Genomic DNA, 18,462 nt, shown 5'->3' with positions numbered 1-18,462 from the left:
AGTAGCCAACAAGACTTTATAGTATGACGAATGATCAAAGTGGTAAATACAAATACAAAACACAAAACAAAACAAAACAAAGAAAAAACCCGAAAAGCAAGAACAAACTTACCAATGACTGTTAAGTGAGCTGCTGCTCTGGCAGCCCCTACCATGACGACGTAAGTGCCCATATCTTGTAATGTGGCATCTTTCACAGCTAGGACCCTCTTTTTACCATCAGCAATAACGTCATATTTATCTCCAGATTCAAGTATCTTATCATCCCTCTTCCACTGGACTGGAAAGCTTTCTTTTGATATAGAGCACACAAATTCAGCCTTTTCTCCTTCAAGTATTTCAAGGTTTTGAGGCTTTGAGATAAATTCAGCAGCCAGTTCTGGGAAGAAAAAGTTACAAGATATTAGAAACGTATATCTTTGTACTTTAAATCTAGCAAGTGTGAATTGTTAGAAATAAAAGATCATTCACTGTAGTTTTCATACCATGTACTTTGACTTTGCCATCAGTTCGAGAGCTTGGGAGTCGACAGTTGTAGTTGCCGGCATCCTCAAGGTGAGCGTTCTGAATGACCAGGATTCTCTTCCGTCCTTCAGTCAGTATTTCATATCTTCCTGTTTCAATGATCTCCTCATCCCCTTTATACCAAATCACTTCTGCGCCAGGTTTGGAGACTTCACAAACCAGTTTTATAGTGTCTGTTTCACTAACTTCAATGTTGGCAAGATTTTTGGTAAAGACAGCTTCTTCTTCTGCAAACATTGAAAAAACAAAAGCCACATTGAGTTAAGTTGGAAATTATTATTTTTTCCCAACACATATACTTCACAAAGAACGACTTTACTCTTACCCAGAACTGTCAGCATGCCAGAAGTTCTCGCTGTCCTTACTTCACAGGAATATTCAGCTTCGTCATCCAGTAGACATTTGTTGATGACAAGAATGCGCACTGCTCCCTTGGATATGATGTCATATTTTTTGCCCTTTTTAATTTCAGCACCATCTTTAAACCACTGAACCTATATTTAAGATAAACAGATTATCAGTTTTCTTGTTGTTCCTTCACACAGGTGTCCCTAAGAGAAACTATGATCGTGAGTTTTTCTGAAAGCAACCAACGAGACTTCATAGTATGAAGAAGAACCAAGGTGGCAGACACAAATATAAACAAACCCCAAAAGCAAGAACAATCTTACCAATTACTGTTAAGTGAGCTGCTGTGATACTATTATCAGTTATTAAAAACAATGGGATCATATAAGTTTAAAGCTATAGTGAGCCTTAGACATCATGCACACTAACTTCTTGGATGTGTAAACTGAGGCTCAGACTTGAAGAAACTTGCCAATGGTAATTAATGGCAACAGGAGGTACTTAGTTGAAACAAATATAATTGCTGATATTTGACTTTTTCTGATCTAAGAAAACAGCAGTTTCATATCGTTCAAACTAATATCTAAATCTCCTGATTGTGAGTCCAGTGTTTTTCAAGTAATAGTAAATTAATAATACTAAAAAGAGAACAATTAAAGTCAAGAATACATTTTATACTAAAATTATCTTTAAAAGTAAAGTGGTGACAAGAGAAAGTTTTGACTAACTTTTTTTTTTTTTTTTCTATTTTGGCTAGACCAAAAGTAAATATAAAGTTATTTGACAGTATAAGGTGACAGGTATACAATCACAGACCTTAGCGTTTTCTCGGGAAAGTTCACACTCAAATCGAGCCATTTCTTTTTCTCTAACTTGAAGGTCTGTGAGTGGTCTTAAGAATTCCACATGAGGAGCTGTAAAAGAATGTCATTAGAATTCAAAATGAGGTTTCTGGAAATTTACTCTGAAATTACCATAGTATACATTAAGAAAAAGTGACTCTTTTGTAGGGCCTTTCCATCTTAATAGACTACAACTGACTTTGAAATCACTTGAAGCTGCCCATCAGATATGATGTTTTGCTTTTTAGATATCTCTGTAGTTTACATAAAATTATGTGGCATTCTATATGTTCAACTAGTGTGCATGTGTGTGTGTATAGTATATATACTAGGGAGCCATCTCAGTTCTTTTGAATAATAGCTGGAGGAAAAATCTTCATTTGTACTGCACCAGACTTGAAAGATAATGTCAAAGGAAACACCAGACACCAGTGGCAAAGAAACATTGTCTTCTTTAAGGCACCTAGCACAATCTTTGAGAAATTAGCAGAATTCAAAGATAAAACACGTGAAGCACTACGGCCAGCCTTGTGTATGGCTAAGAGGCATGAGGCTGTAATTGAAACATATATTCAGCTTTTTAAAAAAATCAGCTTTGAAGACGTCACATATAAGTCAGGCATGGCATCTATTAGTGCAGTAAAGCAATGTGTTTTGTATGGGAGGGTGATTAGGATTTTACATCTGTTATTTCATTCATCTCTAGAATTAATTCAGCTGGTGTATAGAATTAGGGAGCTGCCCCCTTGTCCTTCCTTCTTTCAGAGCTCTTTGTGAGTCCTTCCCAAGATGACCATTCTTGAGCAATAAGATTCTGAGACAAATGCTGGCTAATAGGTTTGAAGATATGCTCCTTGCAGCTGAGCCTTCTTGGAATGAAGGTAGATGTCGAGGGGAAGAAGGAGACCCAACAAGCTACTTTGACATAAGCTTGAGCAGAGCAACAACAAAGTGGTAAGAAAAACATGGTACAAGATGCATGAAGCACAGAGTCACTAGGTTGTAGCTGTTGACAGATGGGAAGCAACCAAACCAAACAAACAAATATTGCACAAAAGTACGCAGAAAAATGTCATCACTGGACAAAGGAATGAATGAAACAAATAAGCTAGCATGTGGCATTCTGAAAAAAGACATTACATTTTTCACCAGAGGAAGAAGTAATGTTAAAAACCATTAGAGTTCTCTTCATGCAGAGTCCAGGACTCAAAGGATCCAGGGCCTTACTCCATCTTCTTATCCATTCTTATTCTCAGAGATTGAATCATGTGAATAGGCTTTGTCATATTACAGCAGATCTCTATTATGCTCCTATTCAGACTGAAATTTCATGCTCATTTTCTAGTTGTTCCCCACACCTGAAAATTCATTTTCCTTCCACATGGAAATAACTTTTACTTTGTTTTTAAAATTAGGACTCCCTACTTATCTTTAAAATTCAGTTTCTCCTCATCCATATCAGGATATCCATACAGTAGACTGACCCCATGTAGACAAAGAGCACATCTACTCACTACGCAGTTAGAGAAAAGAAGCATAGGGAAAAGTGATTGCTCCATCATTAATCAGACCAGACATAGAATAAGACTTTCCTTTTCTTTTTTTCTTTAAACACATAAAGGATCAGGTTAGGTCAGTGTCAATACTAGAAGTTGCCAAGAAATGCAGTTAGGCCAAGAAGGGCATGCAAAAAGTGTTGTGTTGTTTTGTTGTTGTTGTTATCAAAGAATTGCAAATGACAAGTCCTTTGTAAGAAGAATACTTACGCACAACATTCAGGTTACAGGAAGTCTTAAAATCCTTAGCATCACAAGTGTATGTTTTAATATCCTCTGGGGTACAGCCGTGTATAATAAGTTTTCTGACCCTGCCATCAGCAACAATTTCATACTTCTTGCTTTTGAGGATTTCTGTCCCATTTTTGAACCATTTCACCTTAGCATTTTCTCTGGAGACTTCACACTCCAGCACTGCAGTGGCTCCCTCTTCGACCGTCTGGTCCTCAAGAGGCTTAGTGAATTCAACTGGGGGTTCTGAAAGAATCATACTCATTAGCCAAGGTACTGCTTTCCTTCTCCAAGAGTTTTGGTACCATCTCAACTTTTCCCTGCCATCTCCAGGGCTTTGTTCTGTCCTAAGTTTTATTTTCAAGTTTTGATTACACTCAGACGTTTTCCTCTAATAATGATATTTTATCATTATTTGTACAGACAAGAGGAAAATCATTTTTTAAAACTAGGAAACATTAAGGAAATAACAGCCAACTCTTGGTTAATAAAGTGATGGATACCTAGCTTGATAATAATTCTTCTTCCAGCTGGCTTTTGGAAATCTAGGATGTGCAATAAAAACAATAGAGATGGAAGGAGGAAGTAAAACCTATGCTAGTCAATTTTGACTCTAAAAAGATAGCCTGTGAAGTATTTTGTTATGCTAAAAAGTAAAATTAGATTTTTGATTTGGTTGATTTTAAACATCTAGAGTACTCATCATGTAAAGATAATTGAGAGTTGGCATTATTTATGAGCCTCTGCCTTATACATGTTTTTAAAATAAGCTTTGTAATTACCTTTCACAAAGAGGTTGGCGTGAGTTTTGAAATCTTTTGCTGTTAGTTGGACTTCCCCAGCATCTTCTAACTTTACATCCCTCAGAGTAAGTGTATGAACTTTTCCTTCTGAACGTGTGACCACCTAGTTGTTTTAAAAAAAAGAATATATGAAACAGCAATCTAGTATATGGGTGCATTTAATTCATTTAGATAAAAGTAAATGGAAATAGAGCTTTCCAAGTTGTTTTATAATCATATTTAGCACATATGCATTCAAAAATCATTCCAACCAATAGTTTCAGATCTTTTAAGAAAATTTTAGGCTTTCATAGTTACCTTTATATAACTGCTAGGTGGCCTTTCATGTTGAAATTGCCCAGGCCAATTTCTGTTTACATTTGTGGTCTTTTTTGCATATGCATAGATATATGGCACATATAGTATATACATATATGTGTATATATATGTGTGCCCCCATTCTGCTACTGGGCTTATATATATATAAAGGAAGAACTTAGAAAAGCGAAATCATGAAAGGATGAAAGAAAAATATCGGCTATGGCAAGCTAAAAGTAAACCTTATGTTCTGTATGTAAGGTGTTCGCCATGCAACAACAAGCTATAACTCTTCTTCCCGTTTATTTTAGCAATTAAACTTATTTTGCAAACCAATGAAACCTGTGATTAAAATAATTGGTACGACCTATTAATGTTGTTCAAAACTGCAAATGAAGGTTGGACTCTTCTTCCCTTTTCATGTGTCTAAGCATCAGGAATGGGAAAATCAGATGTCAATGGTATGACAGATAGGGTCATTCCGACAGTAAAGATAAGAGACTTGGGTGTTCTTCCAGTTCTATGACATAAAATTCCTAAGAAGCTGTGCCCTGTCATCCAGACTGATTTTGCACTGCTTAAGAGTTTACTTAGAGTTAAAAATAATGTAGAGGTTTTCACCAGTGGAACTATTTATTATGCTAGTTTAAAGAAAAGAATCAGAAATAAGGTTTCATCTGAAAGTGTTTTCTTTAAGAACTGGGCATGGTTAGTCACATAATTATCTGAATAATTGAGGGTGAGCAAAAAACATAATAAGGAAAAATAACAGCTAGGAGAGGGTAATTAAATATGCCCTTGGAACAGAGCTACTTATCCAAGGGCATGGTGCTGAAATGGGGAAAATTTGTTTTTTAATAACATTTCAATATAAATTTTGGCATGCAACTTTTGGCTATTTGAAAAGGTGTCTCAGTTTCTAACCCACCCACAGATATGTTTTATCTATTAATATTATGTTGCTTTATCATCTGAGTTCCTCTGTAGCTGCTCTAGGACACTGCTCAGAATGCAGTATGTCTCAATAAACAGCTTGTACACAATCTACCCCCACTATGTTAAAAGAAAAAAAAAAAAGGAAAACTGGGGTACCTTATAAAAATAAACCAATGAAATGAATGTTGAAGATTTTGCAGTAGATTGTAGGAATAATGTTAGAGATTTTAAAAAATATATTTATAATGGAAGCATATTACTGTAATATGGTAGGCTTATGACTGTGATGAAACTATTAAAGTTTTATATTTAAACTTCTCAAATTTAAAATTTAACTTTCAAATTATCAAATGCCATTTGGAATTTGGCAGTCCTTTCTTAAACTGACAGCCAAAAACAACTACAACAATGAAGAAAAAATGCAAACAACTCATGTCTACAAGTTTCTCTTCATATTTCCTATTGCTATAGCTTGTTTTTGCTTGTTTGATTATTGCAGTTTTGAAGGCTAAAATTTTTACAAAAAGTGAAATTTTTTTTTTTGAGACGGAGTCTCGCTCTGTCGCCCAGGCTGGAGTGCAGTGGCCGGATCTCAGCTCACTGCAAGCTCCGCCCCCTGGGTTTACGCCATTCTCCTGCCTCAGCCTCCCGAGTAGCTGGGACTACAGGCACCAGCCACCTCGTAGCTTTTTGTATTTTTTAGTAGAGACGGGGTTTCACCGTGTTAGCCAAGATGGTCTCGAACTCCTGACCTCGTGATCCGCCCGTCTCGGCCTCCCAAAGTGCTGGGATTACAGGCTTGAGCCACCGCGCCCAGCCAAAAGTGAATATTAAAGGTTGGAATTACATTGACAAGAGCAAGTTTGTTCTGATAGACTTAATTTAAACAAAATCTGCCAAATGTAATGAAATGATTTTATTACTTCAAAGTTTATATTTAAGTTCTTTTTGAAAAGAGACATTTAAGTAATGCAAGAGCAAGTTCACAAAAGGCTAAAGTATTTTGGGTGCCTAGAGTAAAGGATTAAAATTCCTATGCCAAAAGAGATGTAAAGTGGCCCTATAGAATTATAGTAAACTGATCATTTCTAACCCTAGAAAAAATTTTAGTTACACTAAGAATTTTTTTTAAAAAAATGTGAATAAGATTTTTAGGAGTCTACATTTGAATTAAAATAGTGCAGTTTTTGTCTTAGAACTGAGACTGATCTTTTAATAAGAAGCTCTTAATATGACAAAAAGATATTTGGTAATGAAAAAATAATATTTGTCCTTAAGCAGTGTTCCTATATATAAATCACGAATTTACAGATCTAGAAAGAATCTTGAAAAGTCAACCTATTCTCTGTCTTTAGACATGAAGTTAATTAAATCATGCATGATAGGAAAAAATATATTTTCAAACAATAAGCTTGAAGGTAGAGGTGCCTCCCTCAGTTCAATATTTAGAAGACCTCATTGTAAGGAAGGTTTTCTCATATGTAACTTAATTCCCATGCTACAAATGGAATGTACTGCTGCTTTTTCTGGTCAGTGGAAAAGGAGACCAAGAAGATCTCCTTATCTGTATAACAGTCAGGTGTTACCTATCAGATAACTGTTAGTGAATTACCCTGTAATCACTGTAGTGGAACACTCGTTTTTGTTGTTGTTGTTGTTTGTTTCAGAGCAGTTACTTGAAGGCATTGCTTTCAAATACTTCAGTCAACTTTGTGGCTTTTTGTGAAACTGAATCACTTTTTAATTATATTCCTTTAAGTCTTCAAAGTTTGATTTTTGTTGAGATCTTTATAGCACATTTAATATTATTTCTGAAATATTGGGGGAAAATGTCACAGAACAATTTACTGTCCTGTGCTTTATGTCCAACCCAGGCTGGACATATTCCATATATTTTATTTTAAGAATTCAAAATTAATGATGGATTGTCAAGATAATTTAAAGACATAGGTTGTTTCTGGGGACAAAACATATAGATCAATTTAGGCAAAGTGTATTGTGGGCCTATCTGAATAATCCCTTAGTTTTTACTTATGGGTGAATTCTTGGGCATAAAGAATGTCAGTAAAAGTTAACAGCAGGAGCTAGTTCTTTACCAAAGCTTTAAAAAAAGATTTCATTCACATATGTGGATAACCACAGAGCCCTTCTTTCTTGTCAGTACCATCAGTTGCACTTTAAATAGTCCACTTGCATTCCAGATATCACACAGCCCAAAGCACTTGAAGGTTAAAAATAGCTTTGGAGAAATGCTTGAAAGAAAATCTGCCCAGAAGTTATCTCAACTACTTGATCAACTGCCCAAAATGGAATTTCAATCTTCTCCTCTTAATCCCCTTATATGCAGAACACTAGATAGGATGGAGAGCATTAATCTTAAAACTTAATGTGCACCAGTGGTTGCAGAGCGTGTAGGCAGAAAGCCTTTTTGATCCTTCCTGTCTTCTGGTTAATCAAGCAAACTATCACTGATAGTCAGTGAGTCTTGCCTTTTCTTCAAAAAACTAAAACGTGATCGTACTTTAAATTTATTTCTATTTTAATAAGAATATCATCAGGTTAAACCTAATAAAAAATGGAAAAATCGGCTTTACAGTTTCAGCAGAAATCAGGCTAAAGGTGGAAAGAGAAAGGCAAAGGCAGAGGAAGAGACATTAGAAAGAGCAAAGAATAAGGAACATACAAGTGAAGGTGGAAGAACTCCAGAAAAAGAACGGGAAAGACAAGGCATGCCTGCTTTTTACCTTATCGCTGGGCTCTAGTTTCTTCCCTTTGAGATACCATTCTACCGGGATATCCTCGTAGGAGAGCTCGCAGTCGAAGGTGGCTGTTTCCCCTGCAGTCACGGTGACATCCTTTAAAGGCCTCAGAAGACCAATTACTCGCGCTTTTCGAGAGGGAAGAAACAGCTTTGCGTTACTCATTTTGTAATCCCAAAAGAATAAATAGAGACTTAGATATGAACCTTCATGGTTGCTTTCTTCAAGAAGCCACAGGACTGGCCACTATTTTAACTCCCACGTGAACGTGGACTTATGGTGCTGAGAAGGGGAGAGCTGGTAGCCCGAGAGCGAGTATATGTAGGGGCCCTTTCGTTCTGACATACAAGGTCAGCGAGAAATTTCTGCCGCATCTGTCTCTCTGCCAGGCGTCAAGTTCTTCTTGCTACATAAGGTATGTGACTTCCAAAATAACTAAGACTCTGATTGGGAGAGGACAAGGGGCCCTCAATCAGAGGCTGTCCCTATCCATCAAACACTTTGCACCTTCCAGAAATGTTAGCCTAATGCTCTCCACCTTCTTTCTTGAATCTGACATGCTCACACAGCAAAGTTTGTCTTTCTGGTGCTCTAGTTGCACAGTCACTTGAGGGAAGTGGTCTTTAAGGGTTCTGAGTTAGATTCTCATTGTATGTGTATCTACTTTCAATGAGAGGACTACAGAGCGGGAAAATCTGATTTGCTAAATTTTCTTTTGTTCAAATGGCAAGGTCAACAAAATTTCCAAAATTTTACAATTTGAACCACTTCTGTATTGGAATATCAAAGTGGCAAAGAGAGCCAGTTTTTGTGTTTTAACAATATTTTCTAACTAATAAAATAATTCCAATTAATTTCACTCACATTCATTTTCTGAAAAAGTGCTTATTTAATTTTCCTCAAAAACATACAATACTTACGCTTAACTCGGAGGTGGGCACTAGATTTAACATTGGCAGCTTGGAAATCCACCCCACCAGTCTGGTCCAGGCGACAGTTGTGCAAAACAAGGGAGTGTATTTTGCCTTCTTCCTTAATTTCACAATCCTGTACCAACAAAATAGAAAAACTTTCATAGAAAATAATTTTCTTTGAAATTTTTTCCTAAGGATAGAATATCTTAATTAAAGGAATGCAACAAATAAATGGTAGTGAAACTTTATATAACTTTGAGCTCTTTTTTAGGAAGTAAAGCTTACAAGTACTAAGAGGAAAGCCACATTTATTTTAGCTGTATAATTCTGAGCCAACTAGCAGCATCACAGAGTATCTACAACCTTATACCCACTCTGCTGAATCAAAAGTAATGCAAGTGTGCCAGTCTGAGCCCATTCATAGACCCTGACATCTCTCTTTGGCTTAGAGTCTGATAGAGAAACTGCTATCATGTTTTAAATGTCCTGCATGCACTCTGACTTTCACCTGTCCTTTCTAATTCACACAGCTCCTTTAGGTGTTGACAAGTTCAGAAATAGCCTTACAGGTGTTTGGAGTAGGGCCTCTCCCTTGAGTTTCCAGTTGGCGTGGATATCATCTTCAGAGATTTCGGTTTCAAAGCGGGCCGTCTCAGTCTCCATCACCTCCACACTGTGCAGGGGTCGCACCAGTTTAATTTCCCGATCTAGAAAAGTGAAGGGCCAGCATGGGTCATTAGCCTCTGGCACAAATAACCCCAATGCTTCAAGAGTGAAACTCATGGAAATTTCCTTACCCTCAATGTCAAGTTTTCCTGAGGTCTTATCTGTCCCACAGTCACAGGTGTACTGTCCAATATCCTGATTTCAAGGCTTTCTTTAGGATTAGCATGCGTTTCTTGCCATCTGCCTTAATAACAGCATTTTTGGATGGCTTTATTTCCTTCCCATCCTTAAACCATTTCACTGGTGCATCTGCTTTGCTAATTTCACACTGTAGAATAACTTCATCTTTCTCTACACCAGTATAATCTTGAAGTTTTCCTGTAAAATATGGGTCTCCCTCTGCAAGTAAAGTATAAGTGAAAAAGTTTTATTGATCACCTTAGGGACATGACAATCTCTTGGAAAGTTTAAGAGACAATTCACAGAGTTCTGAGTATATTTTTAAATTGTGTCAAGTATTCAATCATTTAAGCTGTTTATGTTCAAAAGTTCTCTAAATATTAGAAAGGGAATCGGTGCATGGGATTTATCAAGATCTAATCCATTCATATTGAATTTTGAAACATTTTGTTAACAGTAGCTAAAAAGACTGAAATTTAGCTTCAAATACAATTTTGTATTCCTCCATTATTTGGATAAATTTCTAATTTCTTAGCAACTCTATTATGTCTAGTTTACTTTTAAGCTTTCAGGTTCACATTGTTAGTTTTTCTTAATCAATTAATAGTTTGCCTTTAATCATGTCTATATATGTTAGCCTTCATGTTTAATCTTGTTGATATTAGGTGGCCAAGAAAATGAGGCTCGTTAATGTAGGTTATGTAGTATCTTCTCTTATGGGAAACTTGAAAAACATTCCTCTGAAATAATTTTGATAAAATGAAGAGATAGAAAGCATTTATATATTCCTGTTTTAAACATGACAGGGCTCAATAATTAATGAAAAATTTTAAGTTTGCTTTTAACTGGCTATTTTGTGGGCATAAGCTAGAATCTTCATTAATTTACAGTAATGAAGGTAAAATGTTTTAGAAATAAGCCTGATTACATATGTGATAACTTCATAAGGAGTTGGGCTGCTTTCATGCAATGTAACACTTAGAAGACTATTTTATAGAATAGATACTCCACAAATTTCTGCTGAATTTAATGCAATAAAATTAAAATTTAAAAAGCACTTACCAAGCACAGTGAGTTTAGCTTCTGAACTCATCCCCATAGCTTCTACTCTAATTTGAGAGGTATCATCAATAGACAGGTCTTTGAATGTGATTGAATGAGTTTTCCCTTCGTCTTGCATTGAGACCGACCTGGTGGTGTGTAGGCGCTGGTCATTCTTGAACCATTTAACTCGGATGTTATCATGAGATAACTCCACAGTAAACACAGCACTTTCCTTCTCTTTGGCAGTTACATCCTTGAGAGGGGTGAGAAATTTAAGCCGGATTCCTATCAAGAAAAAAAAAAGAACTTATTAATTGAAGCACTTTAAAGAGGAAATATAAAAGTAAAGGCAAAAAAATGATTTTGGGGTGGACTATTTGGTAAAACTATTTACCTTCAATGATCAGTTTGCCACTTGTGTGCTTATCTTCAGCTTCAAACATGTATTTTGCTTCATCTTCAAAAGCAGCCGACTTGATCACCATTGAATGCTTAGTACCATCCTTTATAAGCTCAAATCTGTCATCACCTGTGATTTCCTGGGTTCCTTTTAGCCAACGGAATGTTTTGGGTTCCCTGGATACTTCACACTCAAACTTAGCCTCATCTTTCTCGAAGACTTTAACATCACTGAGAGGTGTGATGAAGATAAGAGGCAATTCTGAAAGAAGTGGACAGTGGGTGAAGTCAGAATATGTTTCCATTGAGGACCCTTGATCAATGCAGGGGTGTATCAGGAAATCTTGCAGAGAAAATACAAAAATGTGGCCGACAAGTAGAGCATACCTTTCACTTTCAGATTAGCTGCAGATTTGGCATTAGCAGCCTGGAAGGAAACCTCTCCTGTCATACCCAGCTGACAGTTATGAAGGATCAGAATATGCTTCTTCCCATCCTCAATGATTTCACAGTCCTGTTTGGAGTGAGGATTAGAAGGAAAGAAAGAACATCATTTACATAGTTATTCCTACAAATCATCAGATATTTTATGCCTTTTTTCACCCTACACAACCAAGGAACCCCTCTCCTATATGATTAGCTAATCTTGACTTACAGGGGAAGCTGTCAAAGGCTCTCCTTTCAGCTTCCACTGGCCGTGAACATCAGGTTCAGAAAGTTCAATTTCAAAGCGGGCTGTTTCACCAACAAACACCTCTACTCCATACAGAGGCTTTTCCACTTTTATTAGTCGAGCTGAAATGATACAGTTTTGTTAGCATGACCGAACTAATAAACTACAGATTCAGATAGGGTAAATTTTACATTGTTGAGCAACTCACCCTCAACAGTAACATTTGCCTTGGTCTTGTCTGTGCCACAGTCACACACATATTCGCCTTTATCTTTAAGTTCTGCCTTTTTGATTTTTAAAACGCGGCGCAGGCCATCTGCCTTGATAGAATATTTGGGTGAAGGGACAATCTCTTCACCATCTTTGAACCATTTCACTGGTACATCCTTGCTCACTTCACACTTCAAAATAATCTCATCCTTCTCCACTGCAGTTTTGTCATGTAATTTCACAGTGAAGTAGGGATCAGCCTCTGTAAACAACATTTAGCATCAAATTAGAAGAATGTGAAAACTAAAGTTTATTAAAGAGTAAAAGGTTGCAAAATATTTTATTACTCCCCACTCCCATGATTCAGAAACTGGCTCTCTGGTTATAGTTGGTTACATTTACCTAAGACCTTCAGCTGTGCTGTGGAGCTCAGATCCTTGACTTGAGCTTTTATCTGAGATATATCATCCAGTGTCACTTCTTTCATTTCCAATTTGTGAGTCTTGCCCTCAGAAGAGATGAGTACTGTTCTGCTTGTGTGGAGTTTGACATCATTTTTGAACCAGACTACATGCATTTTTTCATGAGAAAGTTCACATACAAAAGTTGCTGTTTCACCTTCTTTTACTGTCTGATCTTCAAGAGGCGACATGAATTTCAGTCTTATACCTGAAATGCAAGCATAGGTAATGCCTCAGAAACACAATTCACCTTCAGAAACATTCCATTCTAATCTGTCTGAGTAAAAGGGACCTATTTCACATGACATTTATTCATCTTTCCAAATAGAGTGCCACTAAAAAAAAAATTCAGGGGGTTGTTTTGGTAACACTATGAAAGTTAATTAGTGATGCTGATTATCACAGCTTTTAGAACTTGGTGTCCTATCTTTAAAGTCATATATTTGCATGCTTTTATGGGATGTCACAGATCTCATTAGCTCTCTTACCTGTGACAAATAACCGAGCTGAGGTCTTCTTGCCCTCTACCTCAGCAGTATAGACCCCTTCATCATCAAATTGAGAATCATTAATAACAAGAATATGTTTCTTTCCATCAGCAATGATATCGAATTTGTCAGATGACTTGATTATATCGGGTCCTTTGGACCATATAACATTTGCCTCTCGGGTGAGGACACATTCGAATCGAGCCTGTCGCCTTTCTGGAACAGTGACATCCTTCAGGGGCACAGCAAAGTCAAGTTCGATTTCTGAAAATCAGACATTAAGAATGAGGCTTTTCAGAATGCACAGGGATGTGAAATGAAGTTGAGCCCCCTCCCTGAATTCTAAAAGCCCTATACCTTTTACTGTCAAAATGGCAGTTGTAATTGCATTCAGGGCCTGGTAGAGGACTTCACCAGCTTGGTCCAGTTTGACTTTGTGCAAAGTTAAGAAGCGTTTTCCACCTTCTGCTTTGATTTCACAAGTCTGAAAAACAATAGTTTTAGTAACCATTTGAAAGAGATAAATTCCCTATAGGAGAAATGTTTCAGATACAGATTTCTATAGAATTTTAAAAATTACTACTAATAAAAGTAAGCAGACAATTCCCTGTCATAACATTTTACAAAAATTGTTCAAGTTGTCTCCAAATGATATGTAAAATTTCTTTCCTTCTTGGAGACTTTAGAAGACTCCATTATTATTAACTCCATTATTATTAAAGCAACCTGAATCTAGGAAGTAGATATTGAATATAGGATGTGGTTATTTTATATGACTAACAATTTAAAATGTGAAATTACTCACAGGTGAGGGCCTTAGAAGTTCTCCTTTCAGTTTCCATTGTCCAGGAATGTCTGCCTCTGAGATTTCTGCATCAAAGCTTGCACTTTCTTTCTCATAAATGGTAACGTCCTCTATTGGTTTAAGCAGTTCAACTTCACGTTCTGTATTGGTCAGGGATGAAGTAACATAATGCTTTAGACAATCCAACAATGCTTTGCTTTTATGTGTTTTGGTGTGTTATTTGGCTTTACACATATACAAAACTTATATTTTGAATAAAAGGTAGGATTTTCATACCTCCAAGGGTCAGCTTTGCAGGGTATCTTTTTCCTTCAATTTCCACTGCATATTCGTCAATATCTTCTGGCATAGCATTCTTAATTTTGAGGTATAGATGATTTCCATCTCTCAGTATTTCAGTCTTATCATTTGGTTCTGCAGGAATTTCATCATATCCTTTGAACCACTTAATGTTTGGAGTATCTTTTGCTATATCACAGGCAAAAATAGCTGTCCCTTTGGGTTTCACATGCTGGTCTCGTATAGGTTTCACCAGCCAATCTCTAATGACTTCTATATGAAAATAAAATCAGGAAAAATGATTAAGATCTGAACAAGTAATATACATAGCTTCCTTAGTAAATTTCAGAAATAGGAAAAATTTCACAAAATTGGGCATAATTAATCCACTATAGGATATATTGTTATTCCCCTTTTAGGTACAAGATTTCTGATATTGTAATACTGGGAAACGAAGTCCTTTCTTCCATTTTCTTAGTGTGGTAATAAGCAGAAAAAATCTTCCAGGAAAGTACTAACCTACTACTTTTACGCAAGATGAACACTCCAGGTTGTTGGCGTTTTCCACAGTAACTGTGTATGTTCCAGCATCTGTGTCATCTGCATCGTTGATGGTCAGGGCCCGCATCAAGCCAATGACGCCCGGCACAATTCGGCCAGGTTTCTCCACCACAATCTTGCCATCCTTCCTCCAGACAACATCACGCTCTTTGTTTAACTCGCAGCTCAAGTACAATGGCTGTCCTTTGACCACTGTGACTTCCTCTTCCAGTGTTTTTACAAAACGCACAGGAAGTTCTGTGAAGAATTTCAGTATATATTTCAATAAATACAATATTTTCAATGAAATAAAACTTGGAAATAAGAGGTTTTGTAAAACTACAATGCAAGTTGCTACTAAGGTTTGTTACATTAAAGTTTAATATAGATTATGTTCAGAAGACTGGAAATTACCTTCGACAACAAGTTTAGCCGTGGAGGTCTTTTCTTTGTTTCCCAAACGTAAAACACAGGTGTATTCACCAGCATCGGAAAGTTGAACGTCAATGATGTGCAGCTTTCTGTCTTTACCATCTGCAATAAACCTGTGCTTGGGGCTCTCACGGATATTGCTACCATCTTTCATCCAGGTTGTAATTGCAGTGGAGGGGGATACCAAACATTCAAAGATTGCTGAAGAGCCAACGAACTCTGATTCAGTCAAGACGATGTCTGTGATTTCTTTCACAAACTTCAATGGCACAGCCTTTAGCTGGTAGGTGAATGGGGCTTCATCAGGAGGTTTCTCTCCACCACTTCCTGGCCTTAATTTTCTCCTTTCGGCTTCTATTGGTGAAGGAGTCTTTTTGGCTACACCTAATTCAAAGTAAAATAAAAAGTTGATTTGGCATCCCCATAGGAGTCAGAAAATTCATACTTGGCTGCCTGCTGGATAAAACCAGCCATAAAGCAATTAGAAGACAAGAACAGAAAATTAAAGGACCAGGCAATTGAAAGGTCAATTGAATTTATACTGCCTTGTTTCAGACAGGAAAATGAGATGGTATAAGGAATCCATGAGTCATAAATGCTCCTTTTCTCAAGTTTTAATCTGAAGTATAAAATAGCCAGATTAATGTCTAATTATTTTATCTGCCATGTATAAATATCATGCATATGAAAAATGAAGCTAAGAACTTATAGGATTCGCTATGCTTAAATATAGTTGGTATATATATATATATCTTTTTACCTCCTTGCATAATACTAAAAGTGTATTATTTGAAATATCAGAAAACATGCTAGTTTTAGTAGAATCAATTAGAAAAAATAAAAATTGTTATAAATTTTGTAATTTTTTTCCCCTTGAATGTGAACTTTGGAAATTCAGAGTGGAAGGTTACAATACAAGTACTAGAAAAACGAATCTCACCTTTGATAGGACCTTTTGGCTTGGCAGCCTCTTCCTTAGGTGCTTTGGCTTCTGAAATAAAAATAAAACTCAGCATTTAAACACTTTTCGGACTTACTTCATGTTTAATAGTAAACCATGGAGGGTGAGTCATGCTCCATTATAAATATTAATGCATAAAGAGAAATTGGTTTCATTTATATGACTTCTATGCATAATCATATTTCCAGGAAGGCATATTCTGAGATTGCAGAGCTCAAGCTAAATTGCCAATGTATTTAGGATTAACAGATTGTTTCAGCAAGTGCCTTATTCTCTTCCCATTTTTGGAAGGCTTACTGTTGCCTTGTGAGGAAAAGTTTTGCTCCTGCCTAACTATGCAAAATATTTTATATGTTTATGTATGTCCTGATTATGTGAGCCAAGGAAATAAGGTTTTGTCAATAAGAAATCAGTGTAGGGAAAAGGGAAATGGCCGAGAAGTTACCAAAAGACTTTCTTTTTATGTCTAAATTGGGCAGACAAACAAATCCAGGGAAGACTAAAGAAAAAGAGTCCACGTACCACACATGCATGAGTTTCTTTGAAGATTTCCCTTAGACAATGAAGTAAAGCAGAAGCAAGAGAGTTCTGACATTTAGAGCTTGATTCCATTATTAATACAGGACAGTATAAACTGTGGAACGAGTTCGCTAGCTTCAGCCCCCAGGATAACTGAGAATAGCTTTATTTTTATACATACTTAACTAGCCAAGAGCAATTCATCACCTTTTTCTGAATAATAAAAGTACTACACTGACATTATAAAAGTTTAAAAGAGTAATTCCCAAATCATAAACATCAGTGACAAAATATAACATAAATATTAAAAATTAAACTACAGTCAAAAGAATATAGTATATTTTTTCATGTCATTAAACACGGTAAACTCCAAATATTTTGAGATTTTAAATAAAAAAATTTCTAAATAATTTATATAAAAATATATAAACAAATATAAAATGACTATATAATTATTGAATGAATAATCTAAAATAATATAATTTTTCTGAATAGCTTTATTTATTGATTTATTAAAGATATAATCAATTTTTATTAGGTTCAGAAAATTAAATTAAAAAATATCTCTGTCAAGCTCTTAGGGATATTTCTAAATGTTATTCCTGGGGGCTATGCACATCTCATTGTGGAATGTAACAAATAGTTCTTTTTTTTTTTATTCACCCTGAATTTTTTATTTTGTGCTTTATCAGTGGAGATGATCATTTCTCCATAGGAACAAATTGTCAAGGCATTACATTGAATATCTTAGATTCTTCACATCTTAGAAAATTATCAATATATGCATCCCCCCCCCCCCCACACACCCCACTTTAAATTTACTTTGTTTTATTTTTGGTTTTGTTATTTTTTTCTTCTTTTAAAAAATAATTTCAACTTTTATTTTAAACTCATGGGATGCATGTGCAATTTTGTTATGTGGATACTTCATGATGCTGAGGTTTGGGATATGAATGATCTTGTCACCCAGATAGTGAGCCAGAGGGCAAATAGGATGTGTGTTTATCAATGACTATCAATTACACATCAAATTAGTTTTGATCAATTATATCTCAAATTATCACTTAAATGATGAACTATACTAAATAGTTCATATACAACTAATAGGTGCTTTAAGTTTGGACTTGAGATATCTATACCATTAAGTTAGAACATTTAAGAAAATTATTATTGATCTAATTCCTTATACAGATTCAAAGACTGAACTATGGAGTCTCTTTTTTCTTTTTCTTTTTTTTTGTGGTAAAATATTTTATAACATAAAATTTATCATTTTAGCCATTTTTAAGTATACAATTCAGTTGCATGAAATACAGTCACAATGTTGTACAACCATCAACACTATCCATTTCCAGAACTTTTACATTATCCCAATATACAGACTTTTTTAAAAAAGAGAAATAGTTCCAATAGGGTATAAGGGAAATTTGAAGCTTCATGGGATTCTTATATGTATACCCTTATAGGGTCTCTGCCTGTCTCCTTAGTTTTTATCAGCCCCAAACATATTCATTACTTAATCTCCAAAGCATATGAAAGAAATGGCGCAACCCGGGAACGTACATTCCAATTAAGGCACAATATTCACCCACTG

At 35.8% G+C, this 18,462-nt stretch overlaps 1 protein-coding gene across 1 annotated transcript in view; it reads right to left on the bottom strand.

The window, feature by feature from the left end:
- Nucleotides 1-18,462, bottom strand: part of LOC104677536 (titin) — a 273,229-nt gene that overhangs the window by 95,892 nt on the left and 158,875 nt on the right. Inside the window, 24 exon segments of the mRNA XM_030916357.1 lie at nucleotides 113-379; nucleotides 486-752; nucleotides 851-1,019; nucleotides 1,690-1,787; nucleotides 3,482-3,748; nucleotides 4,285-4,408; nucleotides 8,283-8,425; nucleotides 9,218-9,344; nucleotides 9,779-9,918; nucleotides 10,009-10,072; nucleotides 10,074-10,276; nucleotides 11,120-11,386; nucleotides 11,496-11,762; nucleotides 11,888-12,014; nucleotides 12,156-12,295; nucleotides 12,382-12,645; nucleotides 12,786-13,052; nucleotides 13,333-13,596; nucleotides 13,690-13,816; nucleotides 14,138-14,277; nucleotides 14,414-14,689; nucleotides 14,936-15,214; nucleotides 15,371-15,772; nucleotides 16,329-16,379. Of these exon segments, the coding sequence (XP_030772217.1) occupies nucleotides 113-379; nucleotides 486-752; nucleotides 851-1,019; nucleotides 1,690-1,787; nucleotides 3,482-3,748; nucleotides 4,285-4,408; nucleotides 8,283-8,425; nucleotides 9,218-9,344; nucleotides 9,779-9,918; nucleotides 10,009-10,072; nucleotides 10,074-10,276; nucleotides 11,120-11,386; nucleotides 11,496-11,762; nucleotides 11,888-12,014; nucleotides 12,156-12,295; nucleotides 12,382-12,645; nucleotides 12,786-13,052; nucleotides 13,333-13,596; nucleotides 13,690-13,816; nucleotides 14,138-14,277; nucleotides 14,414-14,689; nucleotides 14,936-15,214; nucleotides 15,371-15,772; nucleotides 16,329-16,379 (4,740 nt within the window).

The sequence above is a fragment of the Rhinopithecus roxellana genome, chromosome 14 (genome assembly GCF_007565055.1).
Source record: "Rhinopithecus roxellana isolate Shanxi Qingling chromosome 14, ASM756505v1, whole genome shotgun sequence".
Taxonomy (NCBI): Eukaryota; Metazoa; Chordata; class Mammalia; order Primates; family Cercopithecidae; genus Rhinopithecus; species Rhinopithecus roxellana.
Note: the sequence above shows the minus strand (reverse complement) of the source record. Positions and strands in the feature narration are given on the sequence as shown.